Below are 25,930 nucleotides of genomic sequence, written 5' to 3'. Positions count from 1 at the left end.
CACTTCAAAATAAAAGCCCACATATTATTGTTCCTAATGCGCTTTTAGGTCGTTGAGGAATTCGTTTTAACAGCCTGTCTCTGGGTTGAGAGCGCTATGTTGTGCTTCTTGAGACAGGCTAGTTCAGATATTTGTGCTAAAAATGAGCTTATATCCAGAAATACGTAAGATGTAAGCTAAGTTTCTGGACCATAACGGCCTAATTGGTTTGCTTTTAGTAAACCTAGCTAACAGACAGAATCCAATAGCTACAGGAAATGCAGATGAAGGATCGGTTGCCATGGAACACACAACCATCACGCGCTGATAAACAAATACTTTTGAATGAATATTTTTGTTGGGTCACCGCGTGATTCGCGTCAAATCAACCAAATACAGCCTTTTGAGAGCACACATCTTCAGTCTTGGTGAACTGCAGTGCCATTGTCATTAGGTAACATTACTCGTTTTGTTCTAGTGAAAATGTTAATTGGATACAAGAGAATATGTATGTATGTATGTATGCATATATATATATATATATATATATATATATATATATATATATATATATATATATTGTTATTTTTAATGACAGTCCACAGTTCACACATTTTATCAAGATTATTATTATTATTATTATTATTATTATTATTATTATTATGTAAAAAGTAATAACAGACTTGAATATATTAACTGCATTAAAAATGTTCTAAAAATATGTTTTATGGATTTCCTAAGCGGAAGCACGAGGGTGACAGTTTAAACGGGAATCGCTTCCTTTCCTCCGTCGCGGCCACCGTAGAATCAGAGTGTAGGAAATAGTCTAAACATTATCAGAGACTTCTGTCAGCTAATCCAGCAAGAAACTGTCAACCAGTAAGTGTGGCCTCCTTTAATTTCAAAATTGTACTGCTGCGGTTAAAAAAGTGGATTTCGCAGTACATTTGTAGGCGCTGTTGTTTTAGAATCTGTTCCACGCTGGTTTGTTTATGTGGGATATAGATGAGAAGAGGAGAGGCTGAAGGCTGGGCCAGCAGCGAGAGCAGCTCCTCATCGCCCAGCTAGCAGAGACACGAGTAGTGTGCGGTTATTGCATTTAGTTGTATGTTCCGCGTGTGATTACAGTGTGCTACAGGTTATGTTCATGTAGTTCATGTAGGCAGGGTTATCCGAAGGTGTCGGTCATCACCAGGCTGAGTCACAAGTCCTATTCATTTATTTATAACAAAATAGGTTTTAGTACGTTGATATTCACCAGTGGCTTCAGCTCTGGCTCATTTGTAACGTTAGAAAAAGGGAGAGGCGTCACTTTTAACGGTTTCTCCTACTGTTTTTTTTATTATTTGTCTATAGAGTCCTACGCTCTATACTCTATCCCTGTGGAAGTAGAAAAGAACAGCCTTTGAAATGAGCCTCGGCTAGTTGCTATTACCTAACCTGTGGAGAATTTCCTTTACTGTTTCAAAAGCCTTCAACCACCATTAGGTCTCACTTAAATGCCTTTCTATTCCTAGGTGATGCATTTTTCATACCCAGCTTCTTGGAAATCAATATGTTCCATTTAAACTGTGTTACAGTGTCTCACCATTGATCCGAAGTCAAACCCCTGGCTAGGAGCCTTTTGCACTGTCCCTGGACCTTGTGTTATGCAGAAGGATGAAGCTGCGACTGCACTTTGTGGTGGACCCCATGGGCTGGTTCTGCCTCAGCATGGTGCTGTTTGTCTGGCTCTACAACACTCTTTTCATCCCTAAGCTGGTGCTGCTGCCACACTATGCTGAAGGACATATACCAGGAGCACTAGTGGTCTGTAAGTAGGGCTGGAGCATATAGCCTCGAATTTGGATCTCAGTATTCCCTGTAGACTGTAGTTATACCTTTACAGTACAGTGTAGTATAGAATTGGTTTTCAGACAGTGACATAGTTTTTGTTGTTTTGGCTCTGTACACCAGCAAAATGAATTTGAAATGAAAATGTGGTTTAACTATAGAATGTCTGCTTTAATTGTTGTATTGGATTTTCATTGGGCAACCTCTTAAAAGGCCATAGTTTTGTTACACACTTCTATAACCGAAGTATAGCTCAACACGTTTGCGTTGGAGTCCCAGTAGTTACTGAATGATAAGCCGTAGTACATTAAAAGCCTAGGATGTTAAGGGGCTAATGTTATACTGCCATGTATTGTAGTAGTAATCTTAAGAACATCACCTACGTACTGACCTCAGTGACACACTTGTGTACAATCAGATAGAGGACCCGTATACGTTTGTGTGGTACAGTCAGAGAAAGCTGAGGGGTGAATGCATTTACGTTAGTGGTTTAGGTTTGCTCACATTTTTAACAAATACCTTGACATTTCGGCTTGTGCAAAGACACTACGGAGGCTGAATGAGAGCTTATCTTAACAGTGCAGAGTTATCAGACTGGTTTGTCTAGTGAGAAAACAGGTGTAATGTGAAACCTTTACCCTAACCAGCATTTGAAGAAGTCTGGGCAACTCAGGCCGCAGCAATGCAGAGGTGTTTAACCTGATCTTTCACACCCAGTTCAACTCAAGAAGGGCTTGGCACTTAGCGGAAGAGTTAAAGCAAGTAAATCAAATCATACTAAATTAAGGAGAGGTTTTTATTTAATCCATAACACTGTAATATACAAACTATACTAATTAATGTATTAGTGATAGTGTACTGTTCTGGCACCATTTCACCACTGTTCTGACTATTTAATATTGTTGTTTACTATTTTTGGTGCAGCCGTGATCATTGAGTATGTGGACTACACTGTAAACACTCACATATGGATTATCTATTTAAAATGTTCGGTGTAAATGCACCCCAGATTCTATTAAGAATGGATTGAAACACTACGATTTAACCTCTTCTGGAGATGTTATACAACTGTAAATGCTTGCATCTGTCCGTCATTCACCTCAAAAGTTTCAGGTGGAGTAAAACAGTAGATGGAGCTAATCATTAGCCCCTCCCCAGACTAACTCTTTAAATATACAGATGTAGGAGAGCAATACAGGAGAAATACAAGTTGCTTGATGTTTTCAGTGTTTAATTTGATCACTTTAAATACAAGATAACTATGGCAAGTTTTAATGCATCGTCAAAAAGACATAGAATAAGACATACAAAAAAAACTACGACCAATAATGTTCTGTTGTACATCTGACTTCCAAACATGGTACTTGTGTTGAACTTTAACAAGGAAAAAGTCAATCTTGGAAGTGACTACCATCCTTGGAATATACGACAGACTGAACAGCACAAGAATGTGGCTCTCAGGTGCTGTGAATGAATTTGCCTTTAAGGCACCGCGTAACAATTGGAGTACAATATGGCTAATCAGCGAGACATTTGATTTAGAATATGTAGTATAAAAATTCTTTGTGAATTGGTCTTGTCAAGATATGTTCAAGTCATATGGAATGACCTGCTGTAAATGAGGCCGTTTCGTTCTGTTCTTGAGAGTAGTATGTGTCTACTGGTAAATTATAGGGTAGCTGGTTAAAGTCAGAATTTACTGCTTTCTCTCTCTCTCCCTTTCTCTCTTTTTAGGTTACTACCTAGCATCACTCTTGTGTGTGTCTGCATTGATAAGGGCTTCTACAGCTGATCCTGGGCGTCTTGCTCAAGACCCCAAAATTCCTCTTGCAGGTAATGTATTCGGTTTTACTTAGCCATCTCAAGTCTTACAGAACAAAACTCACAGACAACTGCAGTGATCATAAATAACTACTTCAGCAGCATAAACAGCATCACATCACCATAAAATACTGTCGGTGTAGTCAATTAGAAGTCTGTACTGCATGCACAGGTATTAGAAGAAGCTACATTTATAAAGGCAGTGGGGGAGAACTGATTGTTTTGTTTTTTTTTCTTTTCAATTTGTACAACATTGTTAGATAATAACATTAATATTAATATGTATTGTGAAAATATCTTTAAGTATTGAAATGTACTTGAATATATTAAGTATTGAATATATTAATGTTAATGTAGTAATTCAGTGCTGCTGAAATGACTCAAGCGGAAAGTCCAGTTAGAAGTGATTACTTATTAAAATGTGATAAAGAGTGACTATAATACTTCTGGAGTGCTTCCTGAAATTATATGAAGATTGAAAGCTTAAGCTGCAGGTTCTGTGAATAACTGTATTAGTTTCATGTTTTTAATCTAGTTTTTAAATTTTTTTTATTTTGTATTGATATAGATTTAGGCAACCCACCTTTACTACACCTTTTATTTTGCTTACTTTTTTCTTTCTATGAAAGGAAATTCACAAGCAAACACCACAAGCAAATCACCAACTACCTGCAAATTCATATAATACTATAAATGCTAATACTGCTTTTACCCTAACTAATTTATTGAATTTCATTATATACAGTGGAATCCAGCACTCAGACATAAGCTTAATTTATCTTGTAGAAACAGAAGGGTAGATATCATTTTGTGTTTTGTCAAATTGCATAAATGCTCTTAATATTTGTTGCTTATGCCTTGTTTGCAAGGATGGGAAATAATTGAGTAATTGTACTTCACTAATATACTTGAGCATTGCTTTGGAAAGTTTTTACTTTTGAGTATTAAAGTACAAGTATTATTGAAATTGAATGCTTGTACTTTTACTCAAATATATGTCAAGTAGAAGAAACATACTTTTTTCTCCTTACATTTCCACTTTGACTCTTAATAATAATAGTAATAATTATAATAATAATTACAGTTTTAAAGGCCAGGAGATCTTTCTTTTTCCCCATATTTTCTTATTTTGTTTTTATTAAAACGTCCAACCAGATTCACATGTGTGTAAGATGAAACTGCCCACAACCGTGCTAATTTACCTTTCTATGAAGACCTGTACCACCCATCAGTTGTCACTTAGTGCACTAATGAACAAATAATACTTTTAATTTATGTGTTAAAACATTTAATTTTCTTTTTTAAATACATGAGTAGAGGTGTGCGACGTGGAGCACATAATACATTTCAATACTTAAAGATATTTTCACCATACATATTAATATTTGGAAATGTGCTTGTTGTGTCACTTGTTGTGTCACATTTCAGGACTGCTATCAAAAATGATGAATTACGAGTTAAGCAGGACTAAGTATCCTGTCTTTGTAACAAAACTTGGAACTGGTCAGTGTTGTTTAAGTGCTGACAGTTTCCATGATATGCTCAGAGAAGCATATTGTGTATTGGAAGTATCAAAATGATCACTATAACAATAAAATACCATCATATTACGCACGTATCTGCTTTAGTATGTTTAAAAGTACTTCTTTGCTTTCTTAAGTAATATTTTTAGCTGTGTGCTACGACTTACAAGAGGGCTTTTGACAGAGTACGAGTTACTTTTTCTGTATTTTTACAACCCTGCTTGATTGTTATTTGTTATGAGTTTGTTCTGGATATCAAAAATATGAACAGAAATGGAGCAAATTTTGCCTGCAATGTTTTGAAGTTCAACACAACTACCAGCAGAGGGCAGTGCTGTGCTGATTTCAGCTCACCGGCAAACGATGTTGCGTCACTACGATCATTTTTAGTGTTAAATAAAGCTCTTAGGTCAGCTTCCAGGACAATGATTAAGCCTGGTCCTGGGCTACGTAGAATTTGAATGGTGCATCTCCATTGACAGTTCAGTAGTAGGCCCATATCCTGTCCAGCAAGCTGACCATTGATGTTTTTTGTTACTGTGTTAGTGTTTTGAAACCAGGTTTGGATCTGTAATGTATTTTTCCATGTAAATTAATGTAAGAACTAATGCAGGACACTTTCTGTCTTTTTGTCGCGAAAAAAGAGAAATAATAAGTTAAAAGTGTGGTCAGAGAATTTCCAGGGCTCCTTTACCTAAGCATGTCTTCAGCTGCCCTGCTTTCACCCCTATCATGGGTTCCCAGATCCGTTTAGGACTGTGGATTTGAGGGTTATGGCAGTTCTCTGAAAGCTTTGGTATAATCAGAGAGGAGCTCATCACCTTACCTGCCTGGCACTAAGCTAGTTAATCCTGATCAGCTTTTTTAGAGCTGGATGTGGGTGAGATTAGCACATATCCACTTGCTGTAATGGTGTTAGAAACTACCCTGGAAAGATTTGAGTCGGCTGACTTGACAAGGTCACATAAGATCATATGAGCTGTGCCAGTGGACCTGGAAATAGGTAATAACATGGTAAATATAAATGAATGCTGCAATTTAACACGGCCTAGAATGGATTGCTTTTCCTTTCTATGTCTTTGTTCCACAGATCATGAAGGAGGAAAATGAGTGCATGGTTTCTTTTTACAACAAGTTCATGGTTTTAAAAATCTTAGTGTTCATTTATGTGATAAAACTAGGGTTGTTAGAAGATGTCAGAATTTTTTGGGCCTGTTTTTGTCTTTTAAATATAACCTGTGAACATGTGACTTGTAGAAGAAAGTATTGCTTATGAAATATAGGATCAGATATTCTGTCTACGGAGGACTCGCATAGTTCCTAGAGAGATAAGCAGCCCAGATCCTTAGGTCAGTGTCTGTGGTTATTATCCTTCTCTTTGTAAACAACATGGATTTAAAGTACAACTTAAAGCTTGCACCTGTCCAGCATGCCTGCATATTCATAGTAATGTTTGAACACGTAGGTATGTTAAGTATAGCCTGTTGGTGTTGTTTAATTCAACATAAAACTTCTTAAGTATCCATTAAGTACCATTTAAGTTATTGATTTTTCTGTGTCTACAGAAAACATATAATTAACAGGAAATTACACAGAAGCTTCAGCAACTAAAAGTAATGTCAAATGTTTCCATATTTTTATGTGTTTACCCTCTGCCTTTATTACAGCTTTTAACCTGTTTAGAAACAGAAATCTGCAGGGATGTTTTTCCTCATCTACAATTTTAAGTGTTAAAATCGAGTTAGATTTTCTCACAAGCCAAGTAATTCCTGACAACTTTAGTGATGTTGAGGTCTGGACTCTGGGTTGATCAGTTCTTTGTTCTGAGAACAGCAGCAGCATCATCTTTGCTTAATTGTCTTCTTTTTTTGTTCATTTCCTTTTCTCAGTAGCAGCTTCGTGACCGCTACACAACCTTTCAGACTTATAGCGTTTAATTGTCTTCTCACAGTGGACAGAAGCACCTGTGGATTTTTTTTTTTTATCTGAATCAAGAGTGAAGCGTGAATTTTACATTTACATTTAGAGCATTTGGCTGACACTCTTATCCAGAGCGACTTACAATTTGATCATTTTACACAAGTAGGCGAAGGCAGTGTTAGGAGTCTTGCCCAAGGACTCTTATTGGTGTAGCGTAGGGTGCTTACCCAGGTGGGGATTGAACCCTAGTCTACAGCGTAGAAGGCAGAGGTGTTACCCACTATGCTATCCATGAATTAATTTTCTCTCGGGAAGTTTTAAGTGGTGTCTATCTGACAGTGACAGTTTACCAGGTCTTGCTGGAAGTTTCATTTATCTGTTTCCTTTAATCAGTTTTTGGAACTCGGCGTTTTTCGCCTTTCCTTAAACTTTTACCCACTTATTCAAGTAAATTATCTTATATCTAATCTCAACACCTCCTGAGCAACGAATAACTGATACTTAATAGTTTTGAGTAGATATACAATAAATTGTGGTCTCTGACTTTTGCACAGTACATGCGCACTTAAATTAGGTGTCTTCAATGGTGTTTTGGACAGATATGGCGTTTAACTGATTAATGTCCTCTATTCTCAGCTGAATCTGTTCTGGCTTCTAACTCTGTAGAACACAATATACTGACTTCATAATCATTGTAGATTAGCAGTGAATTCTTTCCAGAATTATGCTCTTAGTGGTTTTTTCACATGTCGCTATTGTCGGATCAAAACCTCGTATCTCTAAAATGGTAACTTTATAGGAGAAGAAAAAAAAAACCATACCTTACATTTAATGTAAGTCAATGGAACCAGATTTTTTTTCCAAGTCTTTTTAGGTAATTTCTTTCAGTCCATTCATCATGAAATTTACCTATAATGTAAAGGGCCACATGTATTTTCAAATTATTTCAAAAATTGAAAACCGTCAAAAATAGAGAGATGAGTTTTTCTTCTAATTTCTCTAATTGTAAAGGTAAGACTAACTAGGTTTCTCTGACAGAGCCCCGTTTTGGAATAGGCTATTTTATGAAGTCTGGGATCCAATTTCCCATTTCCCAAAGCCCTAGTTCCTCAGTGCAGCCTGGTTGTGATATTCTTGTAATATTTTTTTACTCTATACTTTGTTGCAGAGCGTGAACACTGGGAGCTGTGCAATAAATGCAACATGATGAGGCCCAAAAGGTCACATCACTGCAGCCGCTGCGGCCACTGCGTCCGGCGTATGGACCATCACTGTCCCTGGTAAGGCAGCAGCTACTAAGCTGTGTTTATTGTTACTACTTGCTTTTGCAAGCAGTGTAGTCTTGTGTTCCTTGGTGATTGTATGATGTATGATCATGATTTTTTTTTTTAATCAGTTGTGTTCATTCATTCATCATGAAATGTTCACACTATATAAGGTGTAGCTGGAGTATTCAAATGGTGTTTTGCTATGACAGGTATCATATTTCAAGTAAAGCCATGTTAAGAATTTGGAAAATATTTGAAATATTTGTTTTGATCGCCAAAGCAAGTTTATAGCACTATCCTATAGTCTTTCATTGTGTGTGCTGTAAATGCTTGACTGTCTTGGTTGGCTGCTCACTATGTTATACATTGACACTCTAAAGCAATATTCTGTCCCCTTTTCTGGGAATATTTTTGTAAATATTATTGCTATTGTTCAGAGAGTGATATTATGAAGAACCTTAGATAATGATATTAGTCAGGTGTTGCCATAAATGTTTACAAAACGAAGTAACCTCTCGAGTGCAGTGGAGTGTGAATTTTATGTGTTTTCCAGCATTTATTAATGCCAGCAACCTGATCCTCTTGGTTCGGAACTGAAGTCATGCGGTCCAGGCATCCTTACATAACCCAAGCATATTGTACAACCACAATTCCAATGAAGTGGGGACGTTGTGTAAAACAAATAAAAACAGAATATGATGATTTGCAAATCCTTCACAACCAATATTCAATCGAATACACTACAAAGACAAGATATTTAATGTTCAAATGTATAAACTTTATAGTTTTTTGCAAATATTCGCTCATTTTGAATTTGATGCCTGCAACACGTTCCAAAGAAGTTGGGACAGGGGCAACAAAAGACTGGGAAAGTTGAGGAATGCTCAAAAAACACCTGTTTGGAACATTCCACAGGTGAACAGGTTAACTGGAAACAGGTGAGTGTCATAATTGGTATAAAGGTCCTCCGGGCCAAAGAGGAAAAGGACTGTCCGGATTGTTATCAGCACAAAGTTCAAAAGCCAGCATCTCTGATGGTGTGGGGGTGTGTTAGTGCCCATGGCATGGGTAACTTGCACATCTGTGAAGGCACCATTAATGCTGAAAGGTACATGCAGGTTTTGGAGCAACATATGCTGCCATCCAAACAACGTCTTTTTCAGGGATGTCCCTGCTTATTTCAGCAAGACAATGCCAAGCCACATTCTGCACGTGTTACAACAGTGTGGCTTCGTAGTAAAGAAGTGCGGGTACTAGACTGGCCTGCCTGCAGTCCAGACCTGTCTCATTGAAAATGTGTGGAGCATTATGAAGCGCAAAATATGACAACGGAGACCCCGGACTGTTGAGCAACTGAAGTTGTACTTCAGGCAAGAATGGGAAAGAATTCCACCTACAAAGCTTCAACAATTAGTGTCCTCAGTTCCCAAATGTTTATTAAGTGTTGTTAAAAGGAAAGGTGATGTAACACAGTGGTAAACATGCGCCTGTCCCAACTTCTTTGTAACGTGTTGCAGGCATCAAATTCAAAATGAGTGAATATTTGCAAAAAACAATAAAGTTTATCTGTTTGAACATTAAACATCTTGTCTTTGTAGTGTATTCAATTGAATATTGGTTGAAAAGGATTTGCAAATCATCGTATTCTGTTTTTATTTATGTTTTACACAATGTCCCAACTTCATTGGAATTGGGGTTGTATATCACCACCACTGTTCTTTAGAAACATTTTCTAACATGGCCTAATGTTAAGTCATCAGTTCATAACCTCTGTCTGTCATAAATAAGACTGACTGAATTAACATCCAAAGCTGAATACAGATAAACATGCCCATACAGGTTTGACCTTTTGCCCCAGACTGAGCCTGTAACCTTAAAAGACCCCAGTCTCCAGACAGGGTTGTGTTGCTGCCGGACAGTATGTGTTTGTGTAAAGTTAATAAGGCCTCTATAGAAACGTAAAATAGAGGGGGAGGAGATATCGGATGACCAGAGGAGTGTGTGACCGTTAGCCCGGAGCGGAGTGGTACAGTATGACTGAAGAAGGCCTCAGTCTGTCTGGACTCAGCAAATCGTGACTCGCTGTCATCGCCTGTAATGGCGGAGAGAGAGAGGAAGGAAAAAAAGTGGCCATATCGTTTTTCGTCCATTTGAATTAAGCTTTGGCTTGGCTTATCCGTCTCTGGCTAATTTTGCCCCCACTCCATTTATTGCCTACTGTATATCCCCCTCTTTATGATATTGAAGTATCATTGTGTGCCAATTAGTGCTTCAGGGTGTTTTCTGTTATTTTCATTCTTTTGATGTTAAGATAAGTTTCAGCATCAAGACGTGATGTAACCCAGTTTCTCTGTCTGTCTTTTTTCAGGATTAATAACTGTGTTGGGGAAGATAACCACTGGCTCTTTCTGCAGTTGTGTTTTTACACTCAGGTCCTGAGTCTCTATACTCTGGTGCTGGATTTCTGCCAGTACTACTACTTCCAGCCTCTGGTCTCAGTGGACCAGGTAAGACTAGACTACATGTACACATGTATAGGCAGTATAATCTATGTGTCTTCTTTAAAAGTACACGCTTCATTATTTAATTGAATTACAAAGATTTAATTGAATCTTTTTGACCCTTTACTGTCCAGCTGTTGTACAGTGTGAAAGATTTGACTTTTGGGATCATAAGTTGAGGATTGCAGTGTAATCTCATTTCTCAGTGTCCCCATGAGTAGTTTTTTAATAAATAATGCTGTCTATCTTTTGTTACTTTATATGTGAAAGGAGTGCCCTCCTAACTTTACAGTGTCTCCCAACAATTAGAAATCACAAGTATATGCTAAAAAATAAAACAGTGGCTGAGATGTAAACTAAGTTATATAAAGTGTTCTGATGGTGAAATAGTACATTGCGTACATTGTAGAGAAACATATGTTCTTTACAGTGGTGGTGATAGGAAACAGGGATTGCAATGCCTGCATTGCAAATATAGTCCTTTATTTATTGTCTAAATGTGTGAACCCACGTGTTTTCTGATTTTAAATTTAATGCTGATATTGGTAAAACAAAAAAAGGTTGTTCGGGTACTGTTATCCTATATATCTCTCAGCATCTACCTCCCTGCCAATGAATTAAAAACAGTTTCAGGCCAAAAGATTATGTCAGAACATTTGTAAAACAGTGTCTCAGGAATGATATTGGATTTGTAACCATTTCAAGTCATAGTTTTCTCTGCTGTAGCTTTTAGAGGCATTATAGGGTTCAAATGTGTGGTTCCTTTCACCAGCATTCAAGAACCGGATTACTTGTTCTGAGACCTTCCCCTGACTGTGATTAGTACCCATGGTGTCACATGATTGCCTGTGTCACTGCATGTTGTGGACCTCTAGCGAGATGTATACAGAATTTCTTTAAGTATACACACACAACAGCAGTAATAGTTCCATTTTCACTGAGTTATTTCATCATTTGAAGTATACTTACAGCTTTAGGATTTGTGTACTGTTGCAATTCATTGCTGATCAGTCAGATGGGTAATTATGCCAAAAATTGCCTGGAGAGTTTTCATGATGATCTGATATAGTTGGTCAGTCAATGGCAGTGACAGCAGGTGAGGTTCGGTATGCCTCATTAATATGCTTGGGTGTGTCAGACCCAGTGAGCAGCCTGAGCAGCTGTAGAAGAAAAGATGCACATATTCTTACTGTAATAGTAATGTGTGTGTATATATATTTATATATTATAAGGAAATATTTAAGACTGAAATTAAACCATCTGGAATAGACTAATGGTCATGTCTGTTCTCCATTAGCAGTTCATTCATTTTCGCTCGCCCAGACTAATCAATGGCTCTACAATAACAGCTGAACCAGCTGAGCCATCTTCTTGGCAGTAGCTGCCAGCCTGCAAATAAAGCCCATAGTATCTCATTTCCTGTTTTTGTTTGTTTATGCCACATTGTGTGTAAGTAAACGAACCCAGCTGAGAAGCAAGGGGAGGGGTGAATATACACAGAAGCGCCTGTGCAGGAGAGATAGGGACGTTATCTCCAAAAAAGCTTGACTTTTCAGTGTTGGGCAGAATATGCTGAATTGGGATGTGTGCTTGGAGTGATATAGGCATGAAGAGAGCCTGAAGCCAGGCAAATGAACATGGAGCATGGAATCAGTGCTAAAAACAACAGTCCCCCCTAATGAGCCCTGTGGAAATCTCATTTGTGTGTGTGTTGGGGAGGGGGTTAGCACGCTGGAACAAAGACCAGGCATGGGGTTGTGGGAAACAGTTGCATGCATGTGATATGTTGTGTGTACTGATACACTCTCCTGTCTTCCTTTGTGTTTTAGGAGCTGTTTGCGGTGCATCATGAGTTAGCGCTGTTGCGCGTGTCCTGCTTTATGGGGTTGATTATGTTCGGAGGCATGAGCAGTCTTTTCTACTCACAGATCACAGGAATCCTCGCTGTGAGTCCCTCTAATCTCGCTTGCTCTCTCTCTCTCACTCTTTTTCACTCACAATTTGCTCTTTTACCATTATTCATTCTCTTTTTTTACCCACACATCTCCCTGCCAGTGACACAGCAATACAGATTCTTTTTAAAGAAAATTTTAATTATAAGGTACTGAAGAGCTCACCCTCGATACGGGTGGCTTTCGGTTTAAAGCTGTCTTAGATTAATACAGTGGAGGGCCGATTCATCAACACTGTCAGTCGTTGGCGATGCCAATTACGGGATGTGTTGTTTACTTAAAGGAAAAATATGTAAGATGATGCAACCTGTCAAATTCATACTCCACACAGTTCCTACTCTGCTCTTTTCACTCCTCCACATGTTTACTTACCAGTCTAAATGAAGAGCTAACTGGTTGGCATGCTACGTTCCGTAGACATCTCTGCAACACATTCTTTCTTATTTCTTCACATTCTGTTGATAATTTTACATTAATATTGGAATGTTTTAGTCCAAATCTTCCAAATTGCTCCTTTAATGAAACATTAAGAGCTTTTTTGCTGAAATTGAAAGAAGTATAAGAAGCCTACAGCCAACGTTTTAACATTTTCTAATGAATGTTGCGCAGTTACACATTTCCACCGGAGAGGTCTCCAAATCTCCAAAAGCCACAGCTATAGCTAAAAACAAAAGCACTCAGTAATGTTAGTAATGCAGTTATTCCAGTGGATTGTAATGCTGTATAACAGGGGTGCCTAAGCCTGCTCTTGGTGATCTGCTCCTCCACAGAGTGCAGTTCCAGCCCTGGTCTAATACGACTCATCCAGTTAACTGAGGTCATCAGGTGCAGCTGAATATTAAACTACACTGTCCAGGGTGGTTAATCACAAGAACCAGGGTTGGGCACCCTTGCACTATAGGAAGCATTACGGGTGAAATAGTTTGTTATTTTGATTTGTTTGATTAATTGAGTAAAACCCTATGGGACCTAAATCTTATACATGTACAAAATATTCTGTATGAATAATTTTCCAGTGACTGATATATGGTTGGTTGATGTATTTTGCCAACATTCTCCTCTCTAAATGTAAAACGGGCAATCCTTTTTTTTGGGTAGTGTGCATTTAAGCGGCATGTTCTCTATATACAAGACTGACGTGGAAAAAATAAAATAAAATAAATTATATATATATTAATACATTTATAATAATATAAAAACTTATACTTAATAAATATATTTTTATTCTGAAGGGATAGAGAGAAGATGAAAAATGGTCAGGTAAAAATGATTTAACGTTTTGACACATTGCACAAGTGTCATAAGTGGACCTTGGGGAAAACAATGCAATGACATGCATGAAGAATATAGGATTTGGGCCCTTTAAAACATTACATTTTTTTTATTACATTTTCGCCCCCCACACATTGCTGGACATTTATTATACCACTCAACTTTAGTATCACACAAACTTAAGCAATATTTTACACTGTGTTCTGTAGGACTTTAATAGATGAATCGTTTATAGAAATATTTTGTAGTTGCCAGATTCTTCCTACACCCGTCATTGCATGATACATTTATTTGGTGCCAAGACATCACCTTTCATTTGTAAGGTTGTAATTACATCAGAGACTTTTTTATGCAACTGCTTCCTGTGCAACTTTAAGAGTGCAGTACAGACTGACTTATAGTAGTCTGGATTTCTTCTTAAGCTATGCTAGGCTGGTGTGAGAGGTTACTGGACTCAGTGTCCTCATCGCTTGTTCTGCCAATATGGTAAATACTCTCACCGCTCTGCTGCCTCTAGCTGCCAGACTTGCACACATTCTAATGACCTCTGCAAATAAAGCTGGCCCTTCGCCCTCTGCGCACACGGTCAGGCACAGTTCCCTGGTAAAACCATCGTGACAACATAATGACTCAAACATAATGACTCAGATTTTTTGACAGTGGTGGTAATAGGAACCACGTCTTATGATATCTTTAATGCAATTATTTTATTTTATTTTTATCTTTCCTTTATTTGTTTCTTCACGTTAGTATCCAAAATCACCAGTGAACCTACACGTCTTCCAGTTTTTCATTTGTAATGTTGATGATGGTAAAATAGTGGTAAATCTGGAAGAGAGAAAAAAAAACATACTACATTTTCTTTAGGGACTATTTTGCCTTACATTGCCTTGCATGTACCACTCCACTATCAATGTATTTTAAAAGTAACTTTTAGTCCAAAACTTCTCAAACCTGTCTCAGGCACTTGGGCATTGTATTTGTTGTCATTTCATCCAATTTTAGAGCCATAAATGTTTAACATCTGGTTCCTATCACAAGCACTGTAAACAGTTCTTACATGGTAAATTTCTCTGGAATGGAGCATTTTAAATCACACCACTTTGAATAATTTTGTTTACATCTTAACCATTTAATCATGCAAAAAGTTTGAAATTGTTGGAATTCTCCCTTAAAGACTGACCAATTACAGGTTAAAGGAGTGTCCTTTTATGATTTCATAGAGTAGCAATTAGGTGGAACTTTCTCTGAGCAAATTCTGACCCTCTGAAATAAATGAGTTCTTTTATTAAAAAAAAAGACCATCATCCTTCTCTTGTCCTCTTCTCTCTCTGTTTTTTCTGCTGATAGTGCTGACATTGTTGCTGATGGGGGGCAGTAGGATAATCACTTTTGACTCTTATCCTTTAATTGATGTCTTCATGTGAGAAAAGAGGATTAGGTGTGACCTAGTTAAATTCACAAAATGACCACAACCCAGAAAATGAGAGCACTCTTTACCATAATCTAATTTTCCATTGCCCCGTCATGTCCACTTCAACCTGTAGCTCCACCTGTTGTTGTGGAAATGTTCCTCTCTCTCTCCAGTGCGCTCTCTCCAGCTTGCACCATTTTACATAGCCTCTCTTCAGACTAAATTCTATTGGGCTGTGTACTGGAACATGTAAGAGAAGCTAAGTATAGCTTAGTATAAGCTAAGTATATGGAATGCTTTTTAACTTCGGTTTGGCGACGCAAAGAATATTTTGATACTACATGATGATACACAATGCGCAAGATATGCTAGTTTGGTAACACTTCATTTAGTGATCCTTTGGAGATTATTAATAAACTCTTAACAGATTATCACATCAGTAACACATCAATAATATATCAGTGACATAGCAGTGATGAAGCATCTGAATGCATTGAGGTAAATGTGATGTGATAAGTGATACATTACGTACATTAAGTAGATGTGTCGTTAATATGTTACTTCCATTATGGAAAAACCTAACCTTACCCAATGCCTTACCCTAACCCTGGTCCTAATCCTAACCTTAATCTTAATCTTAACCTAAACCCAAAACCTAATCCCAACACTTATGTTTAACATATGACCACGTAAAATAAAGTGCCACCATTAGTTTTTCTGAGGTTTAATAAGTTGAAACAAACAAAAAGGAGCCAGTTATGCCACTTTTTAAAAATGCTATCAAAAACTGTGAACACAATTAATTTTATTTAACATTTCACATATTACACTGCCCTTAATCTAAAACAGGTCCTAATTTAAACAGGACTAATTAAGCTCCGTTTGTAATAAATGCAGGTGGTCAGTGTTCTTTAAGTACTGACAATATATACAGTATTCACAGAATGGCAGTTTGTGACCTACTATAACAAAATGTATTGTGGTAATGAGAAATATTGTCATATTGCCCACCCCTATTTTCAGCACTCAGCACTGAATTTGCTTTTCTATTACATTATATTTTCCCCTTTGAACAGCAGAGGCTGAGCTATCCTCAAGACACCACCCTATCTAGCCACCCACATTACATGCTTCACAGAGCATACATGTCTGTGGCCAAGATGGATTAAGGAAGAAACCTGCTGATGAGATGCAGTAAGACTTCCAGGAGAAGTAGCCGTTTAGCACAGTTATTATCACATTAACGTGTGAAATTGTTTACTGTCTCCCCGGATGTCCCTGAGTACATCTCTTGGCAGCAACTGACCTGTCCTCTCCTTGATTGGATTCCCTGGCCTAGTATGTGTTTTCCTAGCTGCTGTTGTCGTTAGCTGATCAACATAAGCTGCCTTATCAGATGTAACCCTCCACAACCTTTGAAGCCTCTTCTTCCCCATGAAAAGAAAACATGCACATACACAATCCACTCTCTGGTCCTACTGTCCACTAATGTGGAGTATTATGGGATTTAGTGGCTGGCAGGATAGTTAGCCTGTAGCTTGTGTTTCTGTTGCTCTCTTGAGTATTGCTACAGTTAACCACTGATCCCTGATAAGATGCTCTCCTCACACCTTCATACTGAAGTCAACACTGTGCCTTCTGCCTCAGTTACGCTTGGCTGGCATTCTGTAATATTAGGGACTTGACCTAGATGGGGATGCAACTAACAATAAATATTATTAATCTTTTGACTGTTATTTGAATATCAGCTAATCTAAGTATCATTCCTTCTTCAATTCTGCTGCCATCATTTAAGGGTGCGACAAGTACTTTTTCCAGTGAAAAAGCAGAGCTCACACGGCCTCATAGCTTCCTATTTTGCAGTCTGCTGGGATGATTGCATGAGTCATAGCATTGTGAAGTACAGTTTTAAGGCAAACAGTGCATTGACAATAACCTGATCAACTAGGGGTGCACCAATCATAAGATATTATGGCTGTTTTGGGTTTTTTGAAAGCCACAGGCAACAAAGCTAATAACACTGCTTACTAGCTCATTACTTTAAGCTCGCACTTTGTGCATTGTAAATCTGCATAAGTTAGTCAAACTTAAGACTGTCCATTGGTTTTAATATTTTGGAGTTTTTAGAAATTACAGGCTTATGTTATGTTATACAAATACATTTTAATTGCATAAATTTTTGGTTGTTGAAAAAGATGACCAATATTTTCAGTTAATGCAGCTAGAAATACTTATTCCTGCCACTCGTTGTAGTTGTCAGTGTAAGTGAAGAATTAAACTAATTACAAATCAGTATTACATGATTGACTACTTAAATAGTTTGTCTTGACTTAACTGTGTACAACTAACTCAAAAGTCAATGAATGAACATACAACTGTTCTCTCAAAGCATCAGTTTTGGTTTTGAACCCATTACCGTTGCAATGCTCTGTAAATAACAAACGGTTGGCTACTAAATTACAAGAACTACCTGTTCTGCCAGTATCAGAAACTAACCAGTCAAGTCATAACCAGTTTCTTTTCAAACTTGTAATACAGGCTGAGTTGGTAGACTGCAACACAAAACACTTGTCATGATTAATATAATAAATACCAATAAAATGCATCCAAACCTAACATTTAGCATGTAGATAACATGTTATAACCCAAAAGATAACTTAAGAGCTAATTAACAGAAACCAATAAACCACAGAGAATGCGGGGCACTCCAACGTCTAGCTGCCTTTCTGTCTACCAGTATGAAGTGAGCTGTTAAACTTATATCATTAAAGTTTCCCTAAATTTATCATGGATAGTTCCATTTAAGACTGCAGGCAGGACTTTGCTCAATTAAAAGGTGTCCATTTCATGAACTCATAAAAAAGATAATGTTGAAAAAAGAAATTGTTGAACATACTCAGTATGTTTAGTACAACTGTTGGATATATTTTAAGGTTTCATCACTCACTGTGTCTATTAATTCATTCCGACAATAAGGTTTACAGTGTGGGATTAATTAACTACTATTAAACACGTAGATACAGACATATGCAAAAGTTCAGGTGCCCTGGTCGAACAACTTGTTTTATTGGTTTATTGTGAAAATAAGTAAACACTCTACAGAGGACACACTTCCGTACATTCTAATGTACTGTTACTGTTTATTTGCTGAATTTCAAATATTAAAAAAAAGTTGAAATGTCACCCATAAAAAACATGTAATATGCAGTTTTTTTCCCCCAATAAGTCAAACTTGGCAAATAAATAGAACTTATGCACTAGGATTTGCAGAAATGCCATATTTAAGTGCAAAACATGTAATTTGATAGGAGTTGTTCAAACTTTTGCATACAACTCTAGGTATGCCCAACATATGCATGGATTTATACACACTTGAGATGATGATGAACTAGTTTTATTCTAAATAAATTGCCCTGTGATGGGCTGGCGACCTGTCCAGGGTGTGTCCTGCATTTGGTAAAGCATACGATCCAAACAATAGTGTTTACTTATAATTGACATTGTCAGCTTAGATTTGGACCAGGTTTACGTTTACTAGCTTCATGTTTAAGGTTTGAAATCAGGCCGGACAGCTGATGCCTGTAGCGGTTTTTGGGGTTAAAATGCATATTTTTGATTAGCTGTGTACATGGATCCTGGACTGTATACTAATGAGTGTTTTTGTATCTGTAAATAGCTTTCAGTCACACTTCACCCCTTCACTCTCACTCTTCTGCAAATAGGTTCCTTGATGGTAGAGCTAACCCTTCCTCATTTACATACTCAGCTGCAGTGTTTCTTCTTTGTCTCTTGTTCAGCTTGCCTCACCCCCTCACCTGGCATGCAGGGGGGATTTTAGTAGGCCGACGCATGCAGGCCTATTGTCCACATGCAGATGCCCTCTTGCCCCTGTGCCAACTTGGCAAGGTGAAGAGGGCACCGAGGGGTTCTCTGTGCTGACAGCTTCACTGTCTCTCTTTTGTCTCGGCGCATGCTGTAGTGTCTTTCGTTCTCAGCGTGGGAACGATGAGGAAGGGGTGTAGTACGCAGGCCCACGTCTGCAGTCATCAAAAGTGCTATAAATCAGAGATCCAGTATGTCTGCCGTCTTTCATGTGTGTGACAAGTTGTTTTGGTTGTTTAACGTTCATATCCATCTTCTTTCTGTTTTTTCTGTTTGCTCTAACAGGACACAACCACTATAGAGAAAATGTCCCACTCCTCAGATGGGATGTAAGTGTTCTTTTTAAACTTTTACCAGGTGATATTTTTTGATAGATAACTGTAATTTTCTAACCTCAAATTTGACTCCAGTTCCTAAAGAAACAGCCCTTACATCATGAAATGATTTGATTATTTTGATACGATGCAGAAATACTTTAAAAAAAATCAATACATATGTCACTGGAGGAGTTATTTAAACAGTGGTGGAAGAAGGCCAACTAAAACAAAGCAGTTCATGCTTGAAAATAGCCAAGAATTTTTTTTTGGTCAAAAACGAGTATACTTTTATTAAACATCATTCTAATGAAATCTAATCATTTCTAATAATGCAATCACCTCCTTTAGACTGATGCATCACAATGCCGATGCATTTTTACACCCCCATCCACAATACTTAATGAACTGATAGCTAGTTATCCATGGGTAAAAAGAAAAACATGCCCAAATGGGAAAAAAAGAACTTTGGCCAGAACTAAGGTAGGGCTGGAGCTGGAGGCTTAGGTGATGGATGATAGTACTGATGCTTTCTAAATCATGTCCTTAACAATTCCCCCTTGCAACATGCTCATGTTTAGGCAGACATGTTTTGGAGTGGCAAAGTGTAACATACATAGTTGCTCACAAATACGAGCAAAACCATAGCAATTTATATTTTTGTTAAACACAAAAGTGGCATTTAATTTATACAGTGTTTTACAGAGAAAACCACTTACTGTTGGTTGTAAACAATTTCTGTAGGTGCCTTAAACTCTTGCACAATGCTCCACATTTAAGACATTGATCAGTACTGAAGTGCTGCTTCATTTATGCCCTGCTCTTAGCGGCGCACGGCGCTCCTGGCAGCAGTCTCTGGCTGAGGTGTTTGGCACTCGCTGGAAGGTCCTGTGGTTCCTGCCATTCAGAAGCAGACGGCCGCTGCACTTGGACTATGCCTCTAACTCTCACGTGTAGCCAGATGGATGAACACTGGGACACACGTCCTTTACACTCCTCTCTCCTCTACTCCACTCAGTCTCTTCACTGTGGCCTGATGTTTCTGAGGTATAAAAACTCCAAACGTCTTCAGGTTTTGCTCTGTTAGTGAACTCAGCCACATATATTGGACCTAGTCCAAGGTTTAAGGCTGGTCACATCTCACGTCTCATGGAATTATTGGAGCCTACTTTTCAATGTGGAAGAAGTACGTATCGTTTGTTTGTTTGTTTGTTTGTTTGTTTGTTTTATATTGAAAGCTTTATAAATGGCCACCGAATGTCATGGTTTGTATTCACTATGTACGGACCGTCAGGGGTACGATTGAATTAAAGGGTTTGTTGTTTCCAGGGTAATGCTCATTAGTTTGAACGGGGCCCCGCCCCCTCCTCCTGGTTTGGGTTTGTGTGAGTGACTGGCAGGGAACAGTGGGCTCTGGGAGTTTTTATCTATGGCTTAGTGAGGCTGGTGGCTGATGGCTCTAGAGGTGAGCCATGACCTCTGGCAAAAGCTAAGGACAGTGCCAGACAGCCTGAACACTAACTCGGCACACAAAACGCACACACGCACACACACACACACACACACACACACACAGGCAGACATATCCTGTGCTAAATCCTCAACTTGAATCCGCTGGCAGCACTTTGCCCCATTAAGATGCATTCCGTACGATCACGTTTGTCAAAAACTTATTTTTCACTTTTTTATTTGTGCCTTTTGGCATATGTCAGAGACTTTGAGCTTAAGTTGCATTTCTGCTCTGACTTATGTGTATTCTGCCAAATTGATTAGTTCATATTAATTAAATCATATATCACTTTTAAAGCCATTATGCTAATTTCTTGACTTTTTCAAGATATCAAAAATAAGTGAAGAACAGTTTTGCCATTGATTTATTTATCCAAAAAAAAAACAGAAGTTTATACATAGTTATCTGTGCTTTTGTCTCTATTTTTTTATATATGGGATCTCTTAATTCTAATTGCCAAATGTCTGATCAAATGTCTAAATGTACAATTGGCCTTTGAGTACTTTTTAATATACCACTCACTTAATGTTATTGACTATATTATAGTTGCATGTACGCTTTTAGAAAGTGCCATAGAGGAACTACTATTAGTTCCCTAAAAAACATATATTAAAAAAAAAGAGAGATCTGTGAGTGTGAACAACCTTTTAAAGGGTTGAAGAACCCCATAACGTAAAGAAGGGTTTTCTTAAAACCTTTACAATATGTGGAGCTTTTTTAAACTTTAAAAAGCCGTTTTCACACACATCTCATTTAAAAATAGTTCTCTCAGGATCCTTCCATTAAAAGGTTCTGTAGGGAACCAAAAGTGGTTGTTCTGTGGCATTACCTAACCCTTTCTGACACCTTTATTTTTAAGAGTGTGACATATTAAGAAGGGAATGCTCTTCAGAACATTATACTCAGTCTTCAGAGTTATAAATAGTGGGTTTTAACCTACAGCAGTACTCCAGGGACCAGGGGACTTGGTTCTTTTATTGGTCCGTAGCTCTTGTATGCGCCAAGTCAAACTTTTAGTAATTTTTTGAAGTGCCTCATCACGATCAGTCATATATTTCAGTTCGATTTGCCATTTTTGAATCAGTTTATTATGAATGGCTTTTTGGGGTGGACAGTTTGAAAAAAAACTATTTGATCATTTGGTAAAACGTTTTAATGTTATTAGCTTCACTTGCTTTTAAAGAAAATTTTAATGACACTTTCAGGTGTCTCAGAAAATTTAAATTGTAGTATTACAACTTAAAATTGTAGTACACTTACAGGTTAAGGAAAGCATGTTCTTATACCACAGTGTGCAAGATTAAGTCTTCTGGTTGTGCTCATAGTGCATCCTTCAGCCCTAATTTTAGGCATGTTTGTGTCATATTTATTTAGTGTACCTACTGTGGTGACAAGGCGTTTTTGTTTAAACCTGCTTTCGTATATGCACACTAGAATGGAGCTGTTCATGGCTTTGTTTAGGCAGTAAGGGTTAAGTAAGGCTTTTTTAAGTGTTGATTAATAATGTTTTCTAACAATTGTTGACTTCATTTTTTTGAAGTTTCAGTTGTGATTTTTAACTGTTTATTTTAAGAGAGAAGTATTTATTGGGGATAAAATCACTGTCTGGATGAGTAATTACATTGTTTCAGAACAAACCAGTCAAAGATGTTGATTGCTTATGTTACCTATTTACCCAGCCTACTGTAAGAAATATGAAAAATGTCATGTTAATAGCAAATCAATTTCCAAAAACATCCTAAGGACTGATAATTTTACATGAAATTTATTTTACCTTCTGCAAAACTACACCTATAACACTCTTGCTATGAAGCACTCGCCTTACTACTTTATGTTTTTGAATCAGGTTAAAACTGTTTGTTATTTTAATGTGATTTTTAAGCAAAGGGGCTATATGAAGACAATACACGGTAATATACTGAAATACTGGGTTTTTACCTGTGATTGTAGGAAGTTATCTTTTAGCAATATTACGTTTCTCTTTCTAACCGTTAGACCATTCAAAGGCTACGAGTTTGATGTTGGCTGCTAGGTGTATTGCCCTGGAATTCTTTACCTTGGCAGTTTTTGAGCATTATTGTTGTCGTACCAACAGAAGAGTTGGGCGATGAACTAAAATGAATAGCGATGTGATCGTTTAGCTTATTTAGTAGATGCTGAATGTACATGGCACTGTAACGTACTGCACATATGTGATGTGACATTAATTATAGCATGACTGTAATATTATATTACACTGATATTACATTATGTGAAATATGTACACCATTCATGGGAAAACACTTTAGCTCAGTGTAAATGTGCTCAGAAGTGCATACATTTAGTAAAAGATGTAGGCGTAAACTTGTATTATCACTGTAAAGCAATAAGACCTGCTAGAATTTTCTTCACTGTGTTATATACTACTGTACACATGCTGACATATACTTATCACGAGAATTAGCAGATATGCGCAGGTAGCTATTTGGTTTACGTCTGCTGTCATTAACAGTGGAAACTACTTAATTTACCCTCTCTCTGCACTATTGTAAGGTCTTTATTCAGGTCTAACACTACATAATCATCATAATTCTTGGGGTATTTTGCTTTTGGTTGTTTTGTGTTGATTCTTTTCATGTGGTGTGAATCAAAATGTTTGCCTTTATTTTGTGATTACAGGACTACACAGTATATAATACATGAATTGTTATTTATTAGGGCATTTTTTAATAAATGGTGTTTTGCAAACTCCAGGCATATTTGTTTGTGTGTGCTTTCCTTTTTATGTATATATGTGCACAGCTTGCCTCTCCTTGTCTTTATCGTATTCTTATTGTTCACAAGTCCTCATTAGCAGTAATTCTAACGGCTGTCGTCTGAGTTTTGTTGTCTCTGAGAAGCAGCCCTCGTGGACCTTACTGTCAACAGAATGGAGGTCCAAAGGTCCTCTCTGCATTTATTTCTCTTTAATAAAGAGTTTCCCCGTGACCTTAAAGAAGCCCATCTGTGGCGGAATCTTTTCTGTCAGTCACTCATGCAGGTTATTTTCATAGGCTTGCACAAATAAAGCTCCACTCTGTCCAACCCCAGCTCAGCCTCTCTATACCTTCCCCTCAGTGTTACGCTGGGAACCTGTGTGGACAGCTGCCTCATCTTTTCTCTTTCTCTGTCCTCTCTCACATTCTGTTTTCACCATCACTTTGCAGTCATGAAAGATGCCTCACTGTTTTGCTTTTTTTTCTAATGCATCTGCTGTTCTGGCCAATGGCCTTATTCTGGTCAGTGGTGAATTCGCCCAGGCATGAGTGCAAGAAGAAATAAATCCAGCATCCTCTGCTTTCAGATTCAATCAAGATATTTTTGCACTCTTGGCAATAAAGCTTGCTCAATGGTTATTGGCAATTGGATGGTTTTAAGACAGATCTTTCATTGGTAAAGAACCTTTACATTTCATGGAGACTCTTTGGAAACGTGTTTCTCATGGCCTTGCTGAAATTGGAAAGTCTAAATGACATATTTGAGTTAAATTAGACATTTCGCCTGCTGTTCCTTGCTCAATGGATGAGAGAGATTCTCCAAAAATGGTAACCTGCATGTAGAGGAATTTTGTATACAGCCTGTCTGTACATTCAGGGTTCTCTTTAAAAATTTAAAAGGTTACATTCATTAGTTTTGGAAAACCCACTTACTCTATAAAGATTTGCCCTATGAGCCATTTCTGCTCCAGAGCGTCTGATTCTGACTAGGCTACAGTACTGCATGAAAGTTTTAGGCATCTAAGCAAATTTTTGAACAGTTTACCTCAGCAGTGAGTTTATCACAATATACATTAGAATAAAGTCATATTCATAATTCAAATAAACATAACAATAAAAAGTGACAAGACAATAAAAATGACAAGAATTTCTTTGGTCCATAATTTCTTGGGTCCATTTCTTGGGTTCCTTGATACCTTCACAGCCACCACAGAGACTTAATAGAATTAATGTTATCAATTATACAATTTAATGAAGCACTGAATAATTTATGTATGTATTTAACTACATATAATACTGGGCTTCCTTGAGGAGAGGTTTGAAAATGGTAAAATGGTTAAACACACTAACATCCATACAATCTCTATTTATATATATATATATATATATATATATATATATATATATATATATAATTATTAATTAATATTCTATACATTTTGTTTATTCAAATATTAACACTTTTCTCAGCAAATAACCACATACAACACTGTAACGGTTGAGAGCACGGAGGCGGACGCATGTGCTGAGGTAAGCAACGTTTATTAAGGGCAAATCCAGGGTCAAACATCCAAAACGGAGAGCAGGAGGGACAGACATGACTAATTGAACACTGAATCAAACACCAAACACACGAGAATACAATACATCCAACAACAAATAAATAGATTTTGAAAATGTGTCTTGGGTGCCTAAGACTTTCGCACAGTACTGTATATGTAGATTGTGTTATCTCACTTTATGTTGTGCTAAAAGTAATTATACGACATTTCTGTCAAGATTTGTTACAATGTGAGATCAGGTTCATTCTTTTTTTCCCTCTAATGTCCAAACTAGCGTTTTCTGCTGCTGCTGGCCTGATCCTGATACTAACAACTCGTTATTGGACCAGTGCCATCTCTAATTGTCAGTATATTTATTTTATTAATTGTGTTTGACATGCAAGCCAATTCTAATTATTAATGTTGGTACTTCTGTCAGCACTCTGAACGATCAAGCATTTCGGC

At 37.4% G+C, this 25,930-nt stretch overlaps 1 protein-coding gene across 3 annotated transcripts; it reads left to right on the top strand.

Annotated features, from left to right (window-relative positions):
* Positions 1-88: 88 nt before the first annotated feature.
* Positions 89-23,925, top strand: zdhhc21 (zinc finger DHHC-type palmitoyltransferase 21). 3 transcript variants are annotated; one of them, XM_017712608.2, is made up of 8 exons: positions 89-433; positions 1,560-1,792; positions 3,547-3,645; positions 8,245-8,356; positions 10,713-10,851; positions 12,675-12,791; positions 19,651-19,694; positions 20,507-20,636. In XM_017712608.2, exons 2-8 carry the CDS (start codon positions 1,639-1,641, stop codon positions 20,634-20,636), a joined length of 795 nt encoding a protein of 264 aa, XP_017568097.1. In that variant the 5' UTR covers positions 89-433; positions 1,560-1,638. The 3 variants fall into 3 exon arrangements, with proteins under 3 accessions (XP_017568097.1, XP_017568096.1, XP_037391400.1); XM_017712607.2 differs by lacking the exon at positions 89-433 and adding an exon at positions 761-858; XM_037535503.1 differs by lacking the exon at positions 89-433 and having other exon boundaries at positions 1,639-1,792; positions 20,507-23,925.
* The last annotated feature ends 2,005 nt before the right edge of the window (positions 23,926-25,930 follow it).

This window comes from Pygocentrus nattereri, chromosome 2, assembly GCF_015220715.1.
Source record: "Pygocentrus nattereri isolate fPygNat1 chromosome 2, fPygNat1.pri, whole genome shotgun sequence".
In the NCBI taxonomy this organism is placed as follows: domain Eukaryota; kingdom Metazoa; phylum Chordata; class Actinopteri; order Characiformes; family Serrasalmidae; genus Pygocentrus; species Pygocentrus nattereri.
This window is presented reverse-complemented; position numbering and strand designations above follow the sequence as displayed.

Coding starts and splice junctions, on each gene's coding strand:
- zdhhc21 (XM_037535503.1), top strand. CDS start 1,639: ATGAAGCTGCGACTGCACTTTGTGGTGGACCCCATGGGCTGGTTCTGC. Junction 8,357..10,712: donor ATGGACCATCACTGTCCCTG/GTAAGGCAGCAG, acceptor GTCTTTTTTCAG/GATTAATAACTGTGTTGGGG. Junction 19,695..20,506: donor TCCCACTCCTCAGATGGGAT/GTAAGTGTTCTT, acceptor CCCTGCTCTTAG/CGGCGCACGGCGCTCCTGGC.